Here is a 22,945-nt window from a genome sequence, read left to right as displayed (position 1 = left end):
TTAATCCATTCCTTTTTCACTGACACCCAAAAGTGCTCGTTACATTTTGAATGCTTAGCAGATCAGGAAAATGGTCCAATTCACACACTTCCTCCTTTGATCTGGCAGACTCACTAATCACTGTTTTCTTTGTTTGTAAATTATGTCTGAGTGTTAGTGTGCCCCTGGCTATCTGTAAATGTAAACAAATCTAGAAAACTGTGGTGTCTGGATTGCATAATAAGGAATTAGAAATATTTTTACTTTTGATACATAAATCTATTTTAGCAATTACATTGACTCGTGATACTTAAGTATATTTAAAACCAAATACTTTTAGACTTTTACTCAAGTAGTATTTTACTGGATGACTTTCTATTTTACCTGAGTCATTTTCTTTTAAGGCATTTTTACTCAAGTATAGCAACTGGGTACTTTTTCCAACACTGATTAGATAGTTAATTCAGAGATTCTTACCTTTGCCCCGATTTTGCAGTCTCCTCCAGATCATCGTTGCATTTGTAGTTCTTTCTGATAGCCATATTTGCAGCTAATTAGGATTTCCATTTTTGGGGAATAAATACAGGTGAGTACATTGATAAAAGTCACCTTGCCCTAGACCTAGAGAGATTTACACGGTTATCAAAACTTCACGCCAGGGTAAGCCTACACGAAACACAGCCTTATTTTAAGTGTTTCTAAAATCCCCTATGGGAAAAATGAATGGTGGAGAAATGATTTGAACCATTTCCCTATTTGACCGCTAGGTTTTCTGGGTATTATGACTCATACTGTGGTACTCTATATCTGTGATGCTAACACGAGAGAAGGAACAGCTGGCTCTGGTCTACTTATTGTTCCCAAAGTGGCCAGAATATCATGTGCATCACACTTATACCTGTACACTCGTAACAAGCCAAGCAGTACAAAACGTATATTAAATCGAATAAGTGCCACGTATCAAAATAGCAATACATTATTATCTTGACTAAATTCAACACTCTCATTGGCCCACATACAAAAACTCCTCACTTGCTTAATAATTCATGATCTGCTTAATGTGGGCAGAATTTAAGCAGAGTACATCCTCTCTCTTAGCCTCTTCCTCTTTGCCTACACTTCATTAACCTCAAGATTATTTGCTGTAGGACTCACATGATCTACTGTCAAATGTGTCCAAGCTTACTGATCTCAGAAGGCTTGCTGCTACCAGAGTGCCATCTATTGGTGCAAGCAAGCTGGTGCCATATTGGATTGCAATGTTGTCCAACCAGTGCTGTGAATCAAACATATTATCCCCTGGCAAATACCATAATCTCAGCCTCTTGTTTTACCAACAGGATTATGATGTTAATTTCACCAAGTAGACTTGATCTTTCAAAGGCTCAATGTTTGTTTTCTGACATTTAACACTTGAACTAAGGCATACATTCATTTGCTTTGCAGAGGTCTTTGGAAATATCTTACGGTATTTCAAGATGTTTAGGCAGTTTACAACATGTTAAAGGGACATGACATTCCAAAATCAAACTTTGCCACTTTTTTTCAGACCTCAAATTTGGTCTTCTGTTGATGTAAGTCCACTTCCCACTGGCCAAGTGTTTAGTAGATCCTGGACAATATATAGTGACATTTAGGACAATATACAGTATGCACATTTCTTTCTGCCTTTTGAATGGAGAGCAGGCATGAGAAACCCAATTGAATGTGCCATTGGTGAAGATGAATTAAAGCAAGGCTTCCTTTGCCTTCAGTGAAAGGATCGCACATGTCACTCTCGGCTTTCATCTCTCCCTGAAAGGCAGTTTGAGGAGTGCAAAGAGGGAGAGAAGAATAAGGTTACACAGAACGCGCCATAAATCAATCTCAGACGCGCAAAGAGAGCCAGCTATGAACACTCGTCCAGAACGCAAATAGGAAAGTAAGTGACAGAGCAAAGTGAAGCAATTAACTGGGTTTTTAAAAGAGGTGTGGGCAGGAGAGTGTGGTGATACATCTACAGTCAAATGGGTGGTGTGTGGGCAGGCGTGAAGGGGGAGGGGCCTATCATCCACTAGTGGAATACACCTGGTGAAGGTTCACCTGGCTCAGAGTTACACGCTTTATCATCTCTGCACCCAGAAGCCAAATATTTTGTGTACGCTGGCCAGCTACCCCATGTTAAAGGAAGATTACATTCCTAATTATACCGACAGTATTTTGATGGCAAAAAAAATTATCAACCTCTTAATTGTTGTCACTCACAATATCATTTCATCAAGCTTTTGCATCTGTGCCTCTCATGTAATCCCAATTTATCAAGCATGTGGGGGCAGAGACTTAGACTTCACATTCTCTAATTGAAGTGTGACAACAGCTACACTGTCACAGAGAGTATCCCTGGAACAACACACAAGACACAGCAAAGAAAATGAATAATTAACTACAAATTGTCTAATCAATCTCACAGCAATATTAGCACCATACAGTATTTACTATCCGACACCACCGGTATGCTTCTGTTTCCTCTCGGTCAATGAATTAATGACCCGGGTTAAGCACACTTGTTTCACAAACACGACAAACACTCTTTGACTAATACTGCGACTCACTCTCACCCACCATGTGACTCATGCTTCAGGGGAGCCCTCCGTATTTGTGTGTGTGTGTGTGTGTGTGTGTGTGTGTGTGTGTGTGTGTGTGTGTGTGTGTGTGTGTGTGTGTGTGTGTGTGTGTGTGTGTGTGTGTGTGTGTGTGTGTGTGTGTGTGTGTGTGTGTGTGTGTGTGTGTGTGTGTGTGTGTGTGTGTGTGTGTGTGTGCACACTCGCTCTAGTGGGTGTTTGTGTGTATGCATTTCCAGAGAGGTGACAGGTTCTCCAAGCCCTCCAGTGGAGCACCTCTCATTCCCATAACTAGGGAAAGGAAAAGGTCAATATTATAGACCGAGCTTATTATGTAAAGGATGTTGTATTTTCTACTCTGGGCAGGCACACAAGTGGACATTGCCTGAGAAGGAGGCTACGTCCCAAATGGCATCCTATTCCTTATATAGTGCAATACTTTTGACCAGAGACTCATGGGCCCTGGTCAAAAGTATTGCATTATATAAAAAATCAGGTGCCATTTGGATGCTGGTGGAATTTAGATGGGCCATATACACTGAGTACACCAAACACTAGGAACACCTTCCTAAAATTGAGTTGCAACCCCTCCCCCACTTCCATCACCCTCTTTTGCCCTCAGAACAGCCTCATTTCCACAGGGCATGGACTCTACAAGGTGTCGAAAGCATTCCACAGGGATAATGGCACATGTTGACTCCAATGCTTACCACAGTTGTGTCAAGTTTGGCTTGATGTCGTTTAGGTGGTGGACCATTCTTGATACTCACGGGAAACTGTGAGAGTGAAAAACCCAGCAGCATTGCAATTTTTGAAACAAACCGGTGCGCCTGGCACCTGCTACCATACCCCATTCGAAGGTACTTACATTTTGCGTCTTGCCCATTCACCATCTGAATGACACACATATACAATCCATGTCTCAATTGTCTCAAGGCTTAAAAATCCATCTTTAACCTGTCTGAAAATCTGAAGTCAGTTTTGCGTTGTAATCAGTCATTGTTGCTCTGGTGTTGGGCAACATTCTCTGACATAGTTGACTCTTTGAATGCGCCTTATCTTTCCTGGATCATGTCGATAAACCCTCAAACACCTTTTCAAACGTAATTATCTTCTTAACACATAATCCCAGGAGGCACAGTGTGGTTAATGCGACTGTGGTTACCCCCTACCATCCATCCCTCACTCACTACCTCCCTCGTCCCCTCTCTCCTCCTCTTGTCCTCCCTCCCACAGCAGCCTCTCTCTGTGAGCCCACTAGGCTGCCAGTGCCACTGACCTGTGGTAAGAGGGAAATCAATAGTCAATTCCATTTTGCGGCCAGCGTTTGACAGGTACTAGATAGGAGTGGATTGGGTGCATGTACGGGAGCAGGAGCGTGAGTCTGAGCCTGTCTGACCCTCCCCCCCTCTCTCTCACCCTCCCCATTTCTATCCCCAAGCTTCTCACAGACAGCTATGAAGTGCATGCAGCCACAGTCCTATTTCCTTTAACTATTGCCAGTTCAAAAACACTATACCAGCCAAGCAGCAGGGGTCGGGGGGACAAACTGTGTTGATGTCAAACAAGTGATTCACATATTGTAGATGTTGTACAGTAAACATGTATAGGTAAATCCATGAGGGAAGCTTCAAATGTGTATGGGTTTATCTTGAATACGTTATGGGTACTTCACTAGTTGCAATAAGAGCTTTGACGTGTATCTATTACAATATACACTGAGTGTACAAAACATTAGGAATACTGTCCTCATATTGAGTTGGACCCCCTCAGAACAGCCTCAGTTCTTCAGGGCATGGACTCTACAAGGTGTCGAAAGCATTCCACAGGGATGTTTTGTACACTCTGTGTATTTCAGCAGAAAAGGGTCCTGGAAAAGATATGGTGCCGAATATTTACCCTGAAATGGTAAGTCTCTGTTAACTTGCGTAAGAAGCTAAAGGGGAGAGACCGTCAGTGAGCAGTACAATAGAGGATTCATACACAGGATTCCCAATCAAGCGAGGATGGTTCATCATCAGCCCGGGTTCACTCGGGGCCCCGAGCTAATTTTACTGAGATGTAACATGTAATACCCAATAGATTGAGAGCACGCCGTTCATTAACGCTGATTAAAGGAAATGATCAAGCAAAATATGTCAACTGCACGATAATCAGTTAATGCATTTTTTAATTAGTGTCTACTTCTCTTTTCTCTGTTGATTTTCACCCAATGACTTGGTTATGTATTCCTTTAATTCTCTCTCTGGCGCCCTCTGATTAACAGTTAGGTTTCATTATGGTTTGTGAGGACGCAGGAGAGTGGGAGAGTGGGGATATGGTAGTTAGATGAAAATTTGAGTGGGTGAGCCTCTATGTTTGAAACCGAGGCCTCCAAAACAAAATCATTTTACAACTTAATAAGCTAATAAATGTGACATGGCGACTGGCTCCGAGTGCCCTTGAGAGTCAAGGCACAGTTTAAAATCACATTTAAGAGCTGTTTCTATTAGCAAAGCAACAAAAGGTTAGACAGACAGAGAGGGGCAACTACACATTGGAGAAGACAGTGGTGTATATAGCTTAAAATGGAGGAAACTCAAAAACAGGAGGTCATATTCTTATGTTGTTCCTAGATAAGGGATCTGTAGATATGCAACATAGTCTCATGCACTATAAGTTCCATTTTAACGTATTTGCTAAATAGTTATTTATGAAAATGTGTGTTTTTTGTTTGCAGTAAAACTTTGCATATGAACAGATTTCAAAATGTATAGGTTTCTATCAGGGTTGAGATATTGTGTTCTGTACAATATTACTGGAATCTGAAGCCATGTTTCTTTATGAAAAATATAGTCTTAATGTGACGAAGAGGAAGAGCTTTAATGGCCAGTCAATAGTTCTAATACCTCATTCCTATTTGTCTTCAGATGTTTCTCTTTGGGAGCAAATATAGCAGCCTTTTACCAGGCCATTCCAGAGAGGAAGAGGCAAAGCGAGAGGATTGACTCCGGAGGCATTCGGGAGGAGGATTATACTGTAGCGTTAAGAAGACCAAGTGAAGTGTTATCATATACATTCGTAATGTTTATGTTGTCATTAGTGTATTGATATGTTTTCTACAAAAGATCATTGGTTAAATAAAGGTTACATTTTTTCAAAATCTAAATAAATTGACTAGAATTCTCCCATCTGATCTCACCTTCTCCCGCCTGCCCCGGCATGTGTGTGTGTGTGTGTGTGTGTGGGTGTGGCCATCTATTTCCATTGTTAGAGCTTTTCTATGAAAGAGCTCAGAACAGGTTTTTGGCTGTCATTTATAAGGGTTTGCTTGTAAGAAGTAGATAACAGGAAATGGCAGTTATTTCCACTGGATAAATCTAACAACCAAGCAACTGTGCTTTCACAGGTACTTGACCTGTTAATGACTGAGTTCACCAAAAGCTAACCAAAAACAGGGATACACAACCTATCTGACAAAAAAAGAGAGTGAAAACAGTCAGCCACTGCTTTGAAGCTGGTCCATTGTTAGGCCTGTCTAACATGTTATTTTTTTAGTCTAAATTATCATTATTTGGCTAATAATGGGGGCCTCAAGGGGGAAGAAAATGGGCTGGTGTGTTAGAAATGCCGGGTACGATTCTGTTTTCAGTCGCCACTTCTTTTAATTAAGCACATACAGTAGTATTGCAATTTGAATACACAACGGAAAACAATCACGTTTGGCTTAGGAAGACGGGATCAATATGATGCTTGGAGCACAAACAACATATCTTCTCAGAACACTCGATCAGACCTCAGTTATTTCTTCAAAAAGACTGCATGGAACCCAAAATGGTCGCCTTCAGAGAAAGCTTTAAGAAGTGCTTTTATATGCCTACATTTTACAGACTGTTCTATGAAAGAGCTCAAAACAAAACCATTCTTAAGTAATGCATGGTATCTGTAGATACCACACACTGATCTGTTTCACCTGTCCTTGTGATTGTCTCCACCCCCTCCAGGTGTCGCTTATTTTCCCTGGTGTATTTATCCCTGTGTTTCCTGTCTTTCTGTGCCAGTTTGTCTTGTATGTTTTCAAGTAAATCAGTGTGTTTTCCCATACCCTGTTTCTATTCTCTTTTTGCTTGTCCTCACGGTTTTGACCTTTTCTTATTTTCTGGACTCTATTCCCGCCTTCCTGACCATTCTGCTTGCCCTGACCTCGAGCCTGTCTGCCCTTTGGTACCTCCTACACCCTGAACTGGTTTTGAGTTTTTGCCTGTACACGACCATTTTTTGCCTACCTCTTTTTGGATTTAATAAACTTCAAAGACACTTATCATCTGCCTCCTGTGTCTGCATCTGGGTCTCGCCTTGTGCCCTTATAAGATAGCATAATAATCAATTTGACAGTCTTTAATTTACTTTCCAGCTCTCAAATGTCAAATTTGTCCTTCACAAGAGTTGGATTTAGTGTGCCTTTCTTTGAAGATGGCTGTGACAATTGACACCTGTGAAAATTCTAAATACTCAAACTTAAAATGTTTATTTCAAATAGCTTGACTAATTTATTAATCACGTGTGGACAAATGCACATAACATCGAGCATCTGACTCCATTACGTGAGATTTTTCCTCTGGGTTTCTCTCAAGGCATTTAACTTAACTTCCCTATCTCTCCTGTTATGTGCCCCACCACCCCACGTCATGTTAACTTTCCTGTATATGGTGAATTCAAAATAAGGATGTGGCTGGCTGTTCAACTCAAGTGGCCCTGGAACCGGAGTTCCATTTCGCCACTCTGTTCCATCTGATCCTGTCTACACCAGAGTCTAATGAAAGCCTTTCTGGGTGCTGAGGCTGTGTGGTGAGTGGTGTTGCTCTCTAATTGATTTTCTTTATCTCTGAATCATGCTACCTACCAAACCTTCTGATTCACTTGAATCTAACAGAGGAGAGGGGGCAAAACACTATCTGTTATTGGTGAGTGAGTGAGTGAGTGAGTGAGTGAGTGAGTGAGTGAGTGAGTGAGAAGCTCAGACAAGGACATTTAATCTCCCTGTTCAACTGTGTGGATATGTCAAATTATTTACTCATTGGTAATTTAATAGGATTTAGTGACATCATCAGTACATGTATCTAACTTGAAAAGTTTTGAATCCAACCTGACATGACCTTTTCAGTTTTAATGTGACAATTATACAACAATTTTGGCATCACTACTAGCTGATCACTATCTGCACTCATACTACTTACACTCTTTTGGAATATTAATGGGAAAAACAAAGTATATCTCTCATTCCTGGATAGGTATAAGATGTCTATGTGCTGTCAATATATGCAAAAGAGGATGTGAAAGAGTTTGTTTTTCTCTTTCTGCTCTTTTATTTTTATGACAAAGTATTAGTCATTGAGAGGTCTAGTGTCTCAGGTCACCTTCCAGCAAAGAGGAAATCTCTAATCGAAAATTAAAGGGCAGATTGTCAAATAGTGATTTGTACATATCTATGATTTGTACATATCTATGTTTACCAAATGAACTAGAAGTACAATTGAAGCTTTGCAGAGAAAGAGAAACAAAAGGAGAAATAGGCAAAGATTGAACTTTGTCAGCCTGTTGGAGGATATTGTTGGAGGATATTGCCTAATCGAGAAAGAGGGACTGTTGTAACATTTACCACAATGGCTTAAGAGAAGAACACGTTTAAGGGGAGCCAGAGGAACAAGGTATAGAACATGTTGAAATATTGTATCTTTGCGACACATCCATTACACAACAAAGGGTGTCAAAATCCCTCTGAAACAATAACATACTTTTGTGAGAATAATGTGCCATTATAGGTAGTTTGGGGAACAAACTTTTCGGGGAAAAAAAAGTCCACTCCATACTTGTAAATGACATTATAAAATCCAATCATTCCATGGAATGCCTGTAGACATGGCATCTAAAGGTACTCAAACATTTGACATAAATTAGGAATGTTTATTGACCATCCTGACATATTTGTATTACAATGATAAGTTAGCCTATAGAAGGAAAATATATCCTAACCCTGCTTTCCTGTAATCGAAAACAGGAAATTGGCATTCTCATTTGCGTTTACAAGCATACTAAATAATGACGCGAGAGAGCGACATGCTAGCCGGTGACAAAATAAATCACTCCAAATGTAATAACTTTTTTTCTGTCCGTCTCCCTCTGTCACTCTCTCGCTCTCTCTCCTGTCACGCTCTGTCTGTCAGTCTATCTCTCTGTCACTTTCTCTTTCTCTCTCTCAAGGCAGCAAGGGACATTTAGGAGCCATAGGCAATTAGCTCCCTGCAATAATAATAATAATAAGGTGAAACTCTGCATAGGGAGGAAGAGCGAAGTGGAGGCCTTTATGCAGACAGATGATAAGCAGTAAATAGAAGGAGACTTCAATGGCCTCACATCACACATCCACTACATTGGTTGCGTCCCAAATGTTGGGAATAGGGTGCCATTTGGAAAGCAGGCGTCTTTTCTGTCCCCTACTCTAGGCCAAAAATATACAGGTTAGGACAAGGGGATTCTAATATCCCATAAATCTTTGCATAATTGCGGAAAAAGTCAATACAATGGGATCAGCAATACGAGCAAAAAATGACTGGAAGTTAATGTTAGCAGTACAGAAAATGTGTCATCAAAGTGAAAAATAAACATAATTATAATGAATTTCATCTAACTACTCAGCAAACAACATGGCATAACTGTTTTACTGTCATTCTATTCATTTAAACATTTTTCAGATTATCCACAGACTATGTATTACATAATTTTCAGACCGCTGAATGGTAACCAAAGGGTAACCAAATTCAGAAACACATTTCAATTTCGACTGGTCTATCGCAGTTATTTCCCTATTTCAGTGATTTTTAATATTAATTGACGATAAATAATTTGTCAACGTTTCAGAACCTGCAGAGCCTTGGTAGACTGGCAGAGAGACAGGCATGTTTGAGAGAGGGAGGGAGGGAGGGAGATGGAGAAAGGAGAGAGAGGGAGAGATCTCAAGGATGTAATATAATAATAATAATAATAATATATGCCATTTAGCAGACGCTTTTATCCAAAGCGACTTACAGTCATGTGTGCATACATTCTACGAATGGGTGGTCCCGGGGATCGAACCCACTACCCTGGCGTTACAAGTGCCATGCTCTACCAACTGAGCTACAGAAGGACCATGTTACCGTCCTCAAATGAGCAATAATCGAATTCCCAACACACACTCTCATTGGTCATGGCATCCTCCATCTTAGCTATTAGGGCCTAGTTACATTTCACCTAGTTGGCATATGTATTCTAGCCAAATAACAGTAATGGGGGCAAGGCTGTGATTGGTCCATCGCCAGAGGGTTGCCAATACGTTTCACAAGGATGTCATTTTCTCAGTTATTTTCCTATTTCAGTGATTTTAGATATTAAGTGATACATTATTTGGCAACTGTTCAGAAACTGCAGAGCATGGCATTTTGAGTGGCGCAGTAGTCTAAGGCACTGCATCACAGTGCTAGCTGTGTCACTAGGCTCTGTCGCAGCCGTCCGCAACCGGGAGACCAATGGGGCGGCGCACAATTGGCCCAGTCTCGTCCGGGTTAAGGGAGAGTTGGGCCGGCAGGGATGTCCTTGTCACATCACTCACTAGCGACTCCTGTGGCGGGCCAGGTGCAGTGCACGCTGACACAGTCGCCAGGTGCACGGTGTTTCATCCGACACATTGGTGCTTCTGGGTTAAGTGGACATTCTGTCAAGAAGCAATGTGGCTTGGTTGGTTTGTGTTTCGGAGGACGCACGGCTCTCGACCTTCACCTCTCCCGTGTCCATACGGGAGTTGCAGTGATGGAACAAGACTGTAACTACCAATTGGATACCACAAAATTGGGGGTAAAATAAAATAAAATAAGAAACTGAAAGGCCTTGGTCCACTGGCAAAGAGACAGGCAGGTTGAGAGGCTTGCAACTGGAGAGAGAGCAAGAGAGAGAACGAGAGAGAGAGAAATCAAGGATGTACATGTCAACACCCTCAAACAAGCTATAATCTAATTCCGAACACACACACTATTTGGGCATGCCATTCTCCATCTTAGCCCTGAGGGCCTAGTTACATTTCACAAGAGGTTTCACAAGGATGTGGTTTTCAGTTGCCTGTCACCAGTATGTGCCTGCTCAGCATGGAGATAACACAGAGGTTTTAAAAACAAGAGTCATATTCATTAGGCACCAAACGGAAGAAAAAGAAGAGAGACAAGCTGATCTTGTCCAATAAGAAGCGCTCAAATTTCATTTTGCATTGTGTAGTGTTTTGCTACAGTGTACCTGAAGGGGACAGTCCCAAATGACAGAGAGGAAATAACCGACCTCTCTTTTTCCTCACAGAACATATAGAGACACAAGCATGACCTGAGTGAATCGGCTGATGGCCATCTCGCCATTGGTGATTGGTGCACTCTGATCTTTAGACTTTAGAATCAGTCGTTAAGTCATTAACAAATTTCCTATGACTGAGGAATTGTGAGTATCCCAAGTGTTTCTTTGTTTTTCAAAGACAGCTGTCTAATCTTTATTTCCCTCGTAATTTCCGTGTATCAGTTGTGGATGATGCATCTTCGCTCAAGTCAGCTTGTACTGTCAAACAGTATATTCATGAAAGGTTATAAAAATATATAGTCCTTATCATTTACATTACAATTTATACACTGCTGTCCATAAGAGCTCTGGAATTTCAAATGTTGTTTTGATTCCATTGAATGCAATGTACTTTCACCCGTTCTTCTTCAAAATCACTCGTTTCACATCTTCCCCTCTCACAGGTTTGTATCACCATGGCATCAGCCTGGATAACAATATTTGCCACGCTGCTGCTGGCTTTTGTGAACGGAACGAAAGATGGTGAGTGCTGTCTTTGTAATAAATAACCTTCTCTAAATGGCAACACCTTGCCAGCAGTAGCACAGATAATAGAATAGACACTTCACATACCACTGTCTTACAAATGTTGTTTTGAAATGTGAATCTTGAAGTGATCAGTGTCATTTGAGTTTCACTGAGACATGCGAATATACAATAGGCAAGAAATATGGAGCTGTATCTCACGATAAGTATTTTATTTGGTGGCTTAAAGAGCCCCTTTTCTACCTTCTCCCTCAATGTAGCTGATGCATTGATCTGCTCTTGGCTCTCTTTCCATTCCTGACAGAGGTTCACACGTCTCCATCTGTGCGGGTACACACTTCCACCCCTGTGGTGGCCTTGGGGTCACCGGTGACTGCCTCTTGCATCATCAGAGATGACTGCCCACTCATAAAGGGGGCAGTCTGGCACCTCAACCACATTGTCTGGCACCTCAACCAACGCCTTATTCCCAGCAGTCCTGCAGCAGCCAATGGGAGTGGTAGAACCTCTGCAGCGGCCAATGAAAGTGGCTGGATCTCCACCGTTTTATATTCTGTGGCCAATCAGAGTGGCTGGAACTCAACAGTGTTTATACCTAGCTTCACAGACACCAAGGGATATCTCACGTGCTGTGTCCTCCACACCATCCCATGTCAGATCGTAGGAGCAGTGGAGATAAGAGCTGGATGTGAGAGACGTTTTTTTCATTCTTTGTTTTATTTATGCCTGTTCAGTGGTGTGCTGTATGTGTGTTCTACCATAGCTCCATTGTCATTCATAGTAAGGGATATCCCTGACCCCACATAAAAAGATTACAGATGGGACCACGGTAAAGAATGGCATTTCTTCATTTTTTTTTAATGTTGGAATGAAAAAAAATGCAGGTTTGTCTTGTAGTGCCACACCTCCCTGGTTTCCCTCATGCCCAACATCTAGTACTGAACACGCTGTACTTTCATTTCAAAGAGCAGTTCTGGGAAATCTGAGCATAAAATAAGAATTCATTCTAATGTTTTTAAAGGTGGACTTGGCTCTCACACAGTCGCGCAGTGTCTGTGCATGTGCACGGCTTCGCCTCACAGCTGTTGCAGCGTGGTAGCCGCGCGACCGAAACAGCTGTGAAGTTGAGCCTCAGTGCTTCAACTCTCTTAGTTGTTGAGAGAATTGACACACTATACTGTTTACTTTCTGCGTCAACCTCATATCGCTGAGTCAACCTTTACATGTTTTAAACATACGTTTCACCTCAGATAAAGAATTAAAAACCTGAACTGATAATGAACAGTTCAGTAATGCAGTTCTGAAGACTTGATTATTTTCTGTTCCAAAATCAAATCAAAATCAAATCAAATGTAATTATCAAGCTCTTTTAACATCAGCAGATGTTACAAAGTCGTTATACAGAAACCCAGCCTAAAACCCCAAACAGCATGCAAGAAAGATGTAGAAGCAAGCTGGCTAGGAAAAACTCCCTCGAAAGGCAGGAACCCACCCAGGCTCTGAGTGGTGACTAAATTTGACACTGTTTTGCTCACCCCAATAATTGTTATTTTCATAGTTCCACCCACAGCACCACAGAACCTTAGCTGCCTGACTAACCTGACCAAGCCGGAAACCCTCTCATGCCAATGGGACCCAGGACAGGACACCCACCTGCCCACACAGTACACTCTCTACACTGAGATCAGGTAACAAGTGGCTATTGGTGGAGGACAAGTGCATCTGTTGTATTTTTAGATTTACATTTACATGTCAAATGTAAATGTATATTGTAATTACGATGCTATTTTTTAAATGCCTGCATATGTGTGGTGGTTATCCATAGAGAACCAGTTTAGATGCAACCTCCTAATATCACTGTGCATAGGTGTGGAGGTTATCCAAAGAGCTTAAAGGGGAAGATGCGTAACTGTGATTTGCTCAGGAAGTTGTATTATTTCTTCATCTTAACAGGGACTTACCAGAGAGCAACACGTACATGCTGCCGCCAGGGGTACATCACTACAAGATACCACGGACCGGCTTTGTTCTCTTCTCAGAGATAGAAATATATGTCAAGGCGGTGAACGCCTTGGGTCAAGCCACCTCAACACCTTTGCTTCTGGAGCCAATGGAGTCAGGTAAGGAAGTAGTGATTTGGGCCGTGATTTACGGAATATGGTTGTTCATATTAGGACAACCTCCGTCACACCGACTTGGTGTCACTTGTGACTCTGAAGCTGTCCTTATGCAGACACTGTAAAAAGATAGTCATTTTGAAGCTCACTGTATTCTTTAAACCTAAACACAGAACCGTATGCACAAGTACTTTGTGGCATGGTATTGAGATTAAGCTATTGACATCATAGGAGTTCTAATATAACTCTCATATTGCAGCCAAGTTTGACCCTCCAAAAGTTCTGAAGGTCCAAGCAGAGCCAAACAGGTATGGCTGCCTAAGTCTCAGCTGGGGTCTCTCTGAACAGCAAGCGTGGGTGACCACTGTGACCTTGGAGGTGCGACTGAAAACCGCAAACAGGAAGCAGTGGAGTGAAGAACCAGTAAGAGAATGTCCATTTCCTAAGTGTCCACATACTGCAACCGTTTGAACCAAAATTATTTTGATTAAACAGAAATAAAAGATCATACCAACTATACTAGGTAACCATAGAAATAATGACATTACTGTGAGTGTGTGTGTGTTTGTGTGTGTGTGTTTGCGTGTGCATGTATGTTTGTGTGTGCGTGCGTGCGCGTGCATGTGTGTTAGGTCCCAGTACAACGCTTAATGCGCCAGAGACCCATGGAGGTGTGTCGTCTGCTCCACGGGACAGAGTACCACATCCAGATACGGGTCAGGTATCAACAGAGTCCATGGAGCGAATGGAGTAACAGCAATACTGCAGTCACACTTGAGAGGGGTATGTCCTGCATCAATTCTGTTTTAATATAATGTCATTTATCACTCCCATGGTACAAATCTTTGAACCTATTTCTTATTTCTCCGTTCATTGGGCTTACTTTTCACTCTGTGCTAATGAAATGTCCTACATTTTCTATCCCTCTTTTTACAGCTCTGGTAGAATGTATGTATTGACAAACACTAGGCTCTTTGGAAGTGAATTTATAGCCTACACCTGCCTAGTCTGGAACAATTCTTTGCTTCCCCTCACAACTGAGAGGGACAAATGTGACGAGTTTCAAAATGGACACTTCTGTTTCTTTTCAGCTCCCACCGGACGACTCAACTCTTGGATGAAGGAATCTAGGGAGCAGAGGCATAAGTCTCTCAGTCTACACTTGTTTTGGAAGGTGAGAACGACACACAGAACACATTCAAATTTGACACATCACAAACTTTGTTTCCTGTGATAGCGGTCCACACAACTTGCCTTTCCTCATTCATCTCCTTTCTGCCTTTTGTAGCCATCGAAGCAGTTTCGTGCCAATGGCAAGATCCTGTCCTATGTTGTCTCGCGCCAGAGACAACCCCTGAAAAAGGGACAGCTGTGCATCACATTGGATAGCCACTGTGTTTTCCAGCTTCCCAGGGGCACAAGGAAAGTGTTCCTCAGCGCTGGGAACGCTGCAGGGACATCCAGCCCTACGGAGGTGGAGGTGTTTCAACACAGAGGTAAAGCTTTATTAATAGTTAGATTGTGTATAAAGGGATATTTTACTCAATCTTTTAGCATTTTGTGTATTAGTCCACTGTTAATAAAATCCCAATAAATAGTATGTCAGTAGTACATTTTTCAAGATAGAGCACTTCCAGTATAGAGCAAAAACGAAATATCCCTGTTGCTGAATTCAAAACCATCCCCATACATGGTAGGCACTCCTGTAGATCTGAGAGGATTGCATATATATCCGCATTATGGTAATAGCTTCCTCTGATTGGCTGGGTGGAAATGTCACCATATTTCGTCCACCTATGCAAACCTCTGATCTAGGCCTGGGGTCAATTTAGAAATCATAATATATGCATTAGCAGAAGGTGTTATGTGTGTTATGTCAGCATCCCTAACACCCACATAGTGCACTATTTTTGAGTCCTATGTGCACTATACAGGGAATATGGTGTCATTTGGGACTCAATCTATGGGTGTTTAAGCTTACCTGTGATATATTGTGTGGTAAAAATCTCTATCTGTCTCCAGCTCTGGCAGCAGTCTCTGACGTCAATGTCCTTCCTCATGATGAGAGATCTCTACTGGTCCAGTGGACAAGCATACATTCATCCAGTGTCACAGGCTATGTGGTGGTGTGGAGACCATTGTGGAAAATGGACCCTTCCCTCATCTTGTTTGACCACATTGACAGGAATCAATCCAGCGCTCTAATATCAGGTATGGTTTATGTCAGTTATAACGGTATACATTCATAATGTACACTATGTGGTTTCATTCACCTGTCATGTGTCTCCAGTTCTGTGTTAGAAGTTTGTGGGAGGACTATGTACTTCTTTGATGTACAATTCTCCTGGCTGCACAATTCATGTATCTGCAGGGACAATAACGTTTTCATTGGATTGCATCTACAGTATCAGCTTATGAGCGAGTGTGTTCTCTAGTTTGTTGTTTGAGTTGATTTGTGCAGACTTTTTCTTCGCAGGATTTATCCACATACTATGCATTTATGAACTTGGATCCACTGTTATCTCTTGTTATCTCACTGTTGTCTCTTTCACCGTCTACAGAGAGCATTGAGCCATACAATCCCTATGAGATCTCTGTGTATCCAAAGTATAAGAACGGGATTGGCCTTCCTCAAACTGTCGAGGCGTACTCTAGACAAAAGGGTAAGTCGGTAAACACTAACCCTTATACCTTGGACTTTGTAAGATCTTTACAAGATCAAGGGAGTTGTTGCAGGCTTCCTTTGACTCAATGGGGTGCGAATTAGCTACAAAACAAGCTGATGAAAGGTGTTACAATGCCTCCCTCTATTGGAGACATATAGCAAATTACACTTCCACATACTGCTACCACCATTACTATAAGCCTATTCTACTCTATTTATATCAAGCGCCTACGTTGTAGCTCTTTGTCAGCATGACAATACCCACAAATCAAAGCACCATTAGGTTTATGACATTATATCATTGATATGGTAATCACCACTACTTTCATTGCCTTTTAATCCATATAATCCTTAATGTTCTCCGTTGTTTATGGCAGCCCCATCTGCCGCCCCAGATCTGAGGGTGAGGGAGATTTTGCATTCTCGTATTGAGCTTACTTGGGAGGAGATTCCACTATGCCAGAGGAATGGGATCGTGCAGAGCTACCAGATCTTCTACTGGGATGAGCAGGGAAACACCAAAGGTGGAAAAATACTTATTGTGACGCTGTTGATGATTCACCGTTGATGATACAACTATAGATGACTGAAAGTTCATACAAAAGCCTTATTTTGCCAGACTGTCATTGTAAATAAGTATTTAGGTCACACTGTATTTGGATAGTCTAGATGCTCTACAGATGGTCATATGATCAACTACTTTCTAAGGTTATGGTTAGGTTTAGAATAAGGGTAAGGGTTAAGTTTAGGGTTAGGATGATGGTAATGGTTAAGGTTAGGTTTAGAGCTAGGGTTAGTAGGTAGTTAGTGGAGCATCTACAGATGGACTATCCAGATAAAGTGTTACCAGTAATTATTCCCAACTGACTCGCCTGGTTAAATAAATGAACATGTAAACTCATACTGCAGCTGCTGTGTCACTCTTTTACAGTTGTGACTGCTGAGCTGGAAAAGAGGAGGGTGGTTCTACGAGAGCTCGACCGTTCCTCCTCATACAAAGCCTTTATTATGGTTAGCACAGGTGGTGGGAGTCTGAACGGATCAGAGGTTACACTCAAAACTGAACCAATGGGTTGGTATTAGAATTTTGTCAAAAAGTAAAGTCAATCAGTGAAGTGCTTTTAAATAAAAGTAATGTGCGGTGTTATCTGAGGACTAGTCTCGCTTGCCAGGCTCATGGCGCTCCACCCTATGTGAGGTCAGATACTGTATCAGTAAATTGTCTAAAACATATGTCCTAAATCTAAATCTATATATTTTCAGACGACTTGGCTATCATCTTGATAGTTATTTCCTCTGGTGTTGGGCTGTCATTGCTTATCATTATCTCCGTTCTGGTCTGCTTCTCAACACATGAACGGTGAGAACTCAACATTGACTTCATGTCAGTAAATACTTGTATGTTTGTGCTATTTAAAAACAATACAAGTTTCTGTTCTTATCCAAAGGTTGAAGATGTGCTTTTGGCCCAAGATTCCCGACCCTGCCAACAGCAGCATCAAGAGGTGGAACACATTGGATTCAATGCAGGTGCAGTATTAGGATTATCATGACAAACCATGTATTCAGTGTTTTCAGTGTGTGTTGATAATCCCTAAACACAAGGGTTAGGCATTTATGCATTTATTCTATTCTATTTAATGTTTCTGTGGTTTGACAAAGGCGATACATGTTTATTTTTATTTTTGAAGGATACTCCCCCTGTTGAGGACATGCAGGAATCCAGCCTGGTCTATCTCTCAAATCTCAGCCTCCTGGACCTGCCCAACAAGGGTCTTGAGAAGAGGGGTGGCGAGATCACCGATGACCCCTGGTGCCGCTGCAGTGACACCAGTGATCTGGGCGAGTCCATATGTGGCTCCCCCCAAGCACTCAGCCCTAGCTACATAGGGTCACATCAACACTCTGTTCCGTATGCCACTGTGGTCTTTGATAGCCCGTACTCAATTCAGCCACCAAGCCAATCCCATGCCTACCTGCGCTCAGAGTCCACACAGCCACTCCTGGAGGAGGACCTCGAGGAGCCTTCGAGCCCAAAGGAGTACCAGAATGTTCCTGTCCACGGGACATCCGGGGAGCAAGTTTCCTTTAGAGAATGCCTGAATGACGGCCCAGGAAGGGGAGAGTTATGCATTCTTTGGGATGACTTTCCCTTGCTTAGGGCTTTGGCAATGAATGATGTTCGAAGTCAAACCTAATCAGTGGTATTGAGATTTTTAAATGTTTGCAAGTATTGTGAGATGTATGTCACAGAATGGCAGATACATGTTCAACACCAATGATGTTTTCAAGACAGGGACAACATGATTATCCAGTTTGGGAATGTTAGTGCTACAAAAAAGGGCACTGAAAAATAGCAATTAATAAAGTTCATGTGTGTTCATGTTGATCAATATTTTGTCTCTTCTGGTCTGACGTTAATCATAAAATAAATGTCTGATCAATACATACAACTCTGAACATATTGTAATTTATAATACTTTATAATGCAGTACATTCCCTCTTAAGTTTGATCGATTATTTACATTTTAGGATACCTTAGGTTGGATTTGGAACGTTGTTTGAGATGTTTGGACCAGGTTTACAGGTAACTTATTAGATCATTTTAGTCATATTGGGCGAGTTGGAACCGGTGTATTTCTGAATCAAACGTGCCAAATAAATTGACATTTTGAGGATATAAAGAAGGGCATTATCAAAAAAATGATGTTTCTGGGACATTTTGAAGTGCCAACAAAGTTAAGGCATTTATTATATCGTTATTTCTGACTTCTGTGTCGCCTTCTGCCTGGTTGAAAATTAATATTCATGTGTTTGTATGCGTGGCGCTGTCCTCAGATAATCGCATGGTCTGCTTTCGCCGTAAAGCATTTTTGAAATCTGACACTGCGGCTGGATTAACAAGAAGTTAAGTTCTTATGGCTACCCCTCGACAACATTCTGCTGAAAAGGCAGTGCGCAAAATTCTAAAATATTTTTTTGAAATATGTAACTTTCATACATTAACAAGTGCAATACACCAAATGAAAGAAACTTCTTATCTGATTTCAAAAAGGCTTTACTCGATAAAGTGCGTATTTATATCCAAAAATCTCAGTTTACATTGGCGCATTACATTCAGTAATGTTTTGCTTCCAAAACATCCGGCGCTCAGATAACAAATCAAGCAATACAGATATCTGCCATGTTGGAGTCAACAGAAGTCAGAAATAGCATTATAAATATTCACTTATCTTTGATCTTCATCAGAATGCACTCCCAGGAATCCCAGTTCCACAATAAATGTTTGATTTGTTTGATAAAGTACCTCTTTATGTCCAAATACCTCATTTTTGTTAGTCAAAAAGTTCCATTACTGTCTGTAGAAACATGTCAAACGAAGTATCGAATCAATCTTTAGGATGGTAACATAAATCTTCAATAATGTTCAAACCAGAGAATTCCTTTGTCTTCAGAAATGCAATGGAACTCAAGCTAACTCTCACGTGTACGTGCGTCACAAGCTCATGGCACTCTAAGAAAGAACTTGTCACAAACCCAGCCATGGTCCCAGCAATTTTGAGCCCTACAGGCAATATCAAATGAGCAAAAATTAAGAAATAGTTTAAATTACCAGAAGTTCTCACATGGCCCTTACAGTGCCTTGCAAAAGTATTCATCCCCTTTGGCTTTTGTCCTATTTTGTTGCATTATAAACTGGAATTTTAATGAATTTTTATTTGGATTTCGTGTAATAGACATACAAAAAATAGTCCAAATTGGTGAAGTGAAAAAAATTAAATAAAAACTTCAATAAAATGTCAAACGGAAAAGGTGTGCATGCATATGTATTAACACCCTTCGCTAGGAGGCCCCTAATTAAGATCTGGTGCAACCAATTACCTTCAGAAGTCACACAATTACTTCAATAAAGTCCACCTGTGTGCAATCTAAGTGTCACATGATCTCAGTATATATACACCTGCTCTGAAAGGCCCCAGAGTCTGCAACACCACAAAGTAAGAGGCACCATGAAGACCAAAGAGCTCACCAACCAGGTCAGGGACAAAGTTGAGTAGAAGTACAGATCAGGGTTGGGTTATAAAAGAATATCCGAAAGTTAGAACATCCCAAGGAGCACCATTAAATCCATTATTAAAACATTTTAAGAATATGGCACCACAACAAACCTGCCAAGAGAGGGCCGCCCACCAAAATCCACAGACAAGGCAAGGAGGGCAAGTGTAATTTCTTCAGTGTTGTCACATGAAAAGATATACTCAAATATTTACAAAACTGTGAGGGGTGTACTCACTTTTGTGATATACTGTATGTCCATAGGACCACTTTAAGCCATACACACCATAGAGCTGGGCTTTACAGAAGAGTTACAAGATTAAAGCCATTGCTTGAAGGAATAAAAATAAGGAAACATGTTTGGTGTTCACCAAAATGCATGTGGGAGACTCCCCAAACATATGGAAGAAGGTACTCTGGTCAGATGAGAATAAATTTAGCATTTTAGCCATCAAGAAAAACTCTGTGTCTAGCACAAATGCTCGGCTATTACACAGAACCCAAACCTGCTGCATGTGTGTGCCATCGTGCGCAAATGTATTTTGTCCCCATACACCAATAAGACACCAGGTTAAAATATCAAAACATCAAAACAAACTCTGAACCAATTGCATTGATTTGGGAATAGGTCTAAAAACATTAAACATTTATGGCAATTTAGTTAGTTAGCTTGCACTTTCTAGCTAATTTGTCCTATTTAGCTAGCTAATTTGCCCTGGGATATAAACATTGATTTGTTATTTTACCTGAAATGCACAAGGTCCTCTAGTCCGACAATTAATCCACACATAAAACGGTCAACCGACTCGTTTCAGGTTCTCTCCTCCTGCCAGGCTTTTTCATCTTTCAACTTATATGTTGATTGGCATCTAAACTTTCATAGTATTACTACACCGACCGGCAACACAGTTCGTCTTTCAATCACCCTCATGGGTATAACCAATGAGGAGATTGGAGAGGCAGGACTTGCAGCATCGATCTGCGTCAGAAATAGAATGGAGTTCTATTTTAGCCCATGGCAATGTAGACGCTCGCGAGCAGTGTGGGTGCACTAACTGAATAACACGGATTTCTAAATTTATTTTGCAACTCTCGCGCATGCGAAATGAGCGGTGTGGTCAGCTGATTAAACTATTCTTTAGTAAAGGTTGAATAGTCTATTGTTCAGCTATTAACCCTCCCCAAATTTTAACAAATTGCTGTTCCCATCTCATTCCTTTCCCTCTTTCATGTGTCATCATTCTGCTCCTGAGTGGCTCGCTTGTGGGTGTTCTGGCAGGATATGGCAGCATCTTCAGGTGTGCATCAAGAATTCTGCATACAGTAGCACGTTTGTATGAAGGTATGGTTATTAACAGTTCAATTGTTATATGATATGGAGGTACATTTGTATCTTTTTGTCGAGAGCCAAACCTTTTTTATTTTCAATCAAAAATAATTATTCTGAAAGCAACTCTTTTTCAGACACAAAGGAAGTCAAAGCGGACAACTACGAAGACGGCATCTCAGGTAAAGCAGCACCGGGCTGTATTGACGTATCCTAAAAATGACATCGGCTGCTTTAAATTGAACGGTCTTTCAGAGAGCGAGCTGATCAAGGGGTCAAATGCAGATATTGCCAGATGTTCACTGTCCGAGGAACAGGCTGTGAAAGCTTTATTGCTGGCAAAAGTCTCCATAACCAGAGGTAATTAAACTGTTCTGTGTTCTTTTTCTCCAAATCTGCCGGTCTTCTTGTACATGGAACCTGTCTCGCATGCATGCATTTTTTTTTTAAACTCAAGATGTCAGCTGCTAATTTTCAGATTTACACCACATAGTCCAGTGAAAATGTCTGTGTTTATCTGTTGCTGCCAAGTCATGATTTCCCTGGGGGTTACCCTTGTAATAACCAAGTGGTGAGACACATAGCCCTCTGTATTTAAATGTTTCAGGTACACTCCGATAGGTGTCTGCATATTGTCTTGTATTGACATTATCTTCTATTGTTTGTCCTAATGTGTCTGTTTTGTGCTCTGTAGCCACTTAGTGTGGAGACCACACACACTAAGTCACTTCACTTCATCTCTCTCCTCCTTCTTCCTAAATCCTCTAGGTTATATCAGCTGTTTTGGTGAACCCCTCCAGCATCTGAAATGGCTGAAACAGAGGGCACAGCATGATCATAGGTGAGATGTCACTTGGTCGGGTCAACAGGAAGTATTACTAAAGATATGCTTTACATTGAAATACAGACCAAGTTGTAGTAGTCCCAGAGTTAATGATCCAAGGTCAGTTTTGCATTTCACCTCCTGATTTGAGGTGACTGATTGTGGTAGAACAAAAAAAAACAAGGCTTAATCATGCTCTCTCTCTATCCATCTGTCACTCGTCTGCAGGTATGTTTTGATGTGAGAGGAAGCCAGTCCCGTCATCGCCACCTCATAAACTCTTCCACGCCTTCTGGGGGCCCAAGGCTGGTTAGGAGACACCGCAATTGTGATGAACTGAGAATTTTAGGGTAGCACTGTAATTCATGAATCGTATGTTGTCTGCTGCTGTTCTTACCTCTTTCCCTTTGTCTTCTACACCTCTCTCCCCACCTTGACTTTCCTCCTCATTTTATAATGCACACCATACAGTTTGAACTTGTATTTATAATATTACAATTA

At 41.3% G+C, this 22,945-nt stretch overlaps 1 protein-coding gene across 3 annotated transcripts; it reads left to right on the top strand.

The window, feature by feature from the left end:
- Positions 1 to 7,266: 7,266 nt before the first annotated feature.
- On the top strand, positions 7,267 to 18,698 carry csf3r (colony stimulating factor 3 receptor (granulocyte)). 3 transcript variants are annotated; one of them, XM_046315208.1, is made up of 17 exons: positions 7,267 to 7,406; positions 10,941 to 11,075; positions 11,375 to 11,453; positions 11,761 to 12,144; positions 13,015 to 13,144; positions 13,410 to 13,576; positions 13,833 to 13,996; positions 14,206 to 14,356; positions 14,665 to 14,747; positions 14,862 to 15,069; positions 15,596 to 15,784; positions 16,135 to 16,236; positions 16,616 to 16,762; positions 17,170 to 17,310; positions 17,502 to 17,598; positions 17,687 to 17,768; positions 17,930 to 18,698. In XM_046315208.1, exons 3-17 carry the CDS (start codon positions 11,387 to 11,389, stop codon positions 18,434 to 18,436), a joined length of 2,619 nt encoding a protein of 872 aa, XP_046171164.1. In that variant the 5' UTR covers positions 7,267 to 7,406; positions 10,941 to 11,075; positions 11,375 to 11,386; the 3' UTR covers positions 18,437 to 18,698. The 3 variants fall into 3 exon arrangements, with proteins under 3 accessions (XP_046171164.1, XP_046171165.1, XP_046171166.1); XM_046315210.1 differs by lacking the exon at positions 7,267 to 7,406 and adding an exon at positions 7,432 to 8,266; XM_046315209.1 differs by lacking the exon at positions 10,941 to 11,075 and having other exon boundaries at positions 7,308 to 7,406.
- The last annotated feature ends 4,247 nt before the right edge of the window (positions 18,699 to 22,945 follow it).

The sequence above is a fragment of the Oncorhynchus gorbuscha genome, linkage group LG19 (genome assembly GCF_021184085.1).
Source record: "Oncorhynchus gorbuscha isolate QuinsamMale2020 ecotype Even-year linkage group LG19, OgorEven_v1.0, whole genome shotgun sequence".
NCBI classification, from domain to species: domain Eukaryota; kingdom Metazoa; phylum Chordata; class Actinopteri; order Salmoniformes; family Salmonidae; genus Oncorhynchus; species Oncorhynchus gorbuscha.
This window is presented reverse-complemented; position numbering and strand designations above follow the sequence as displayed.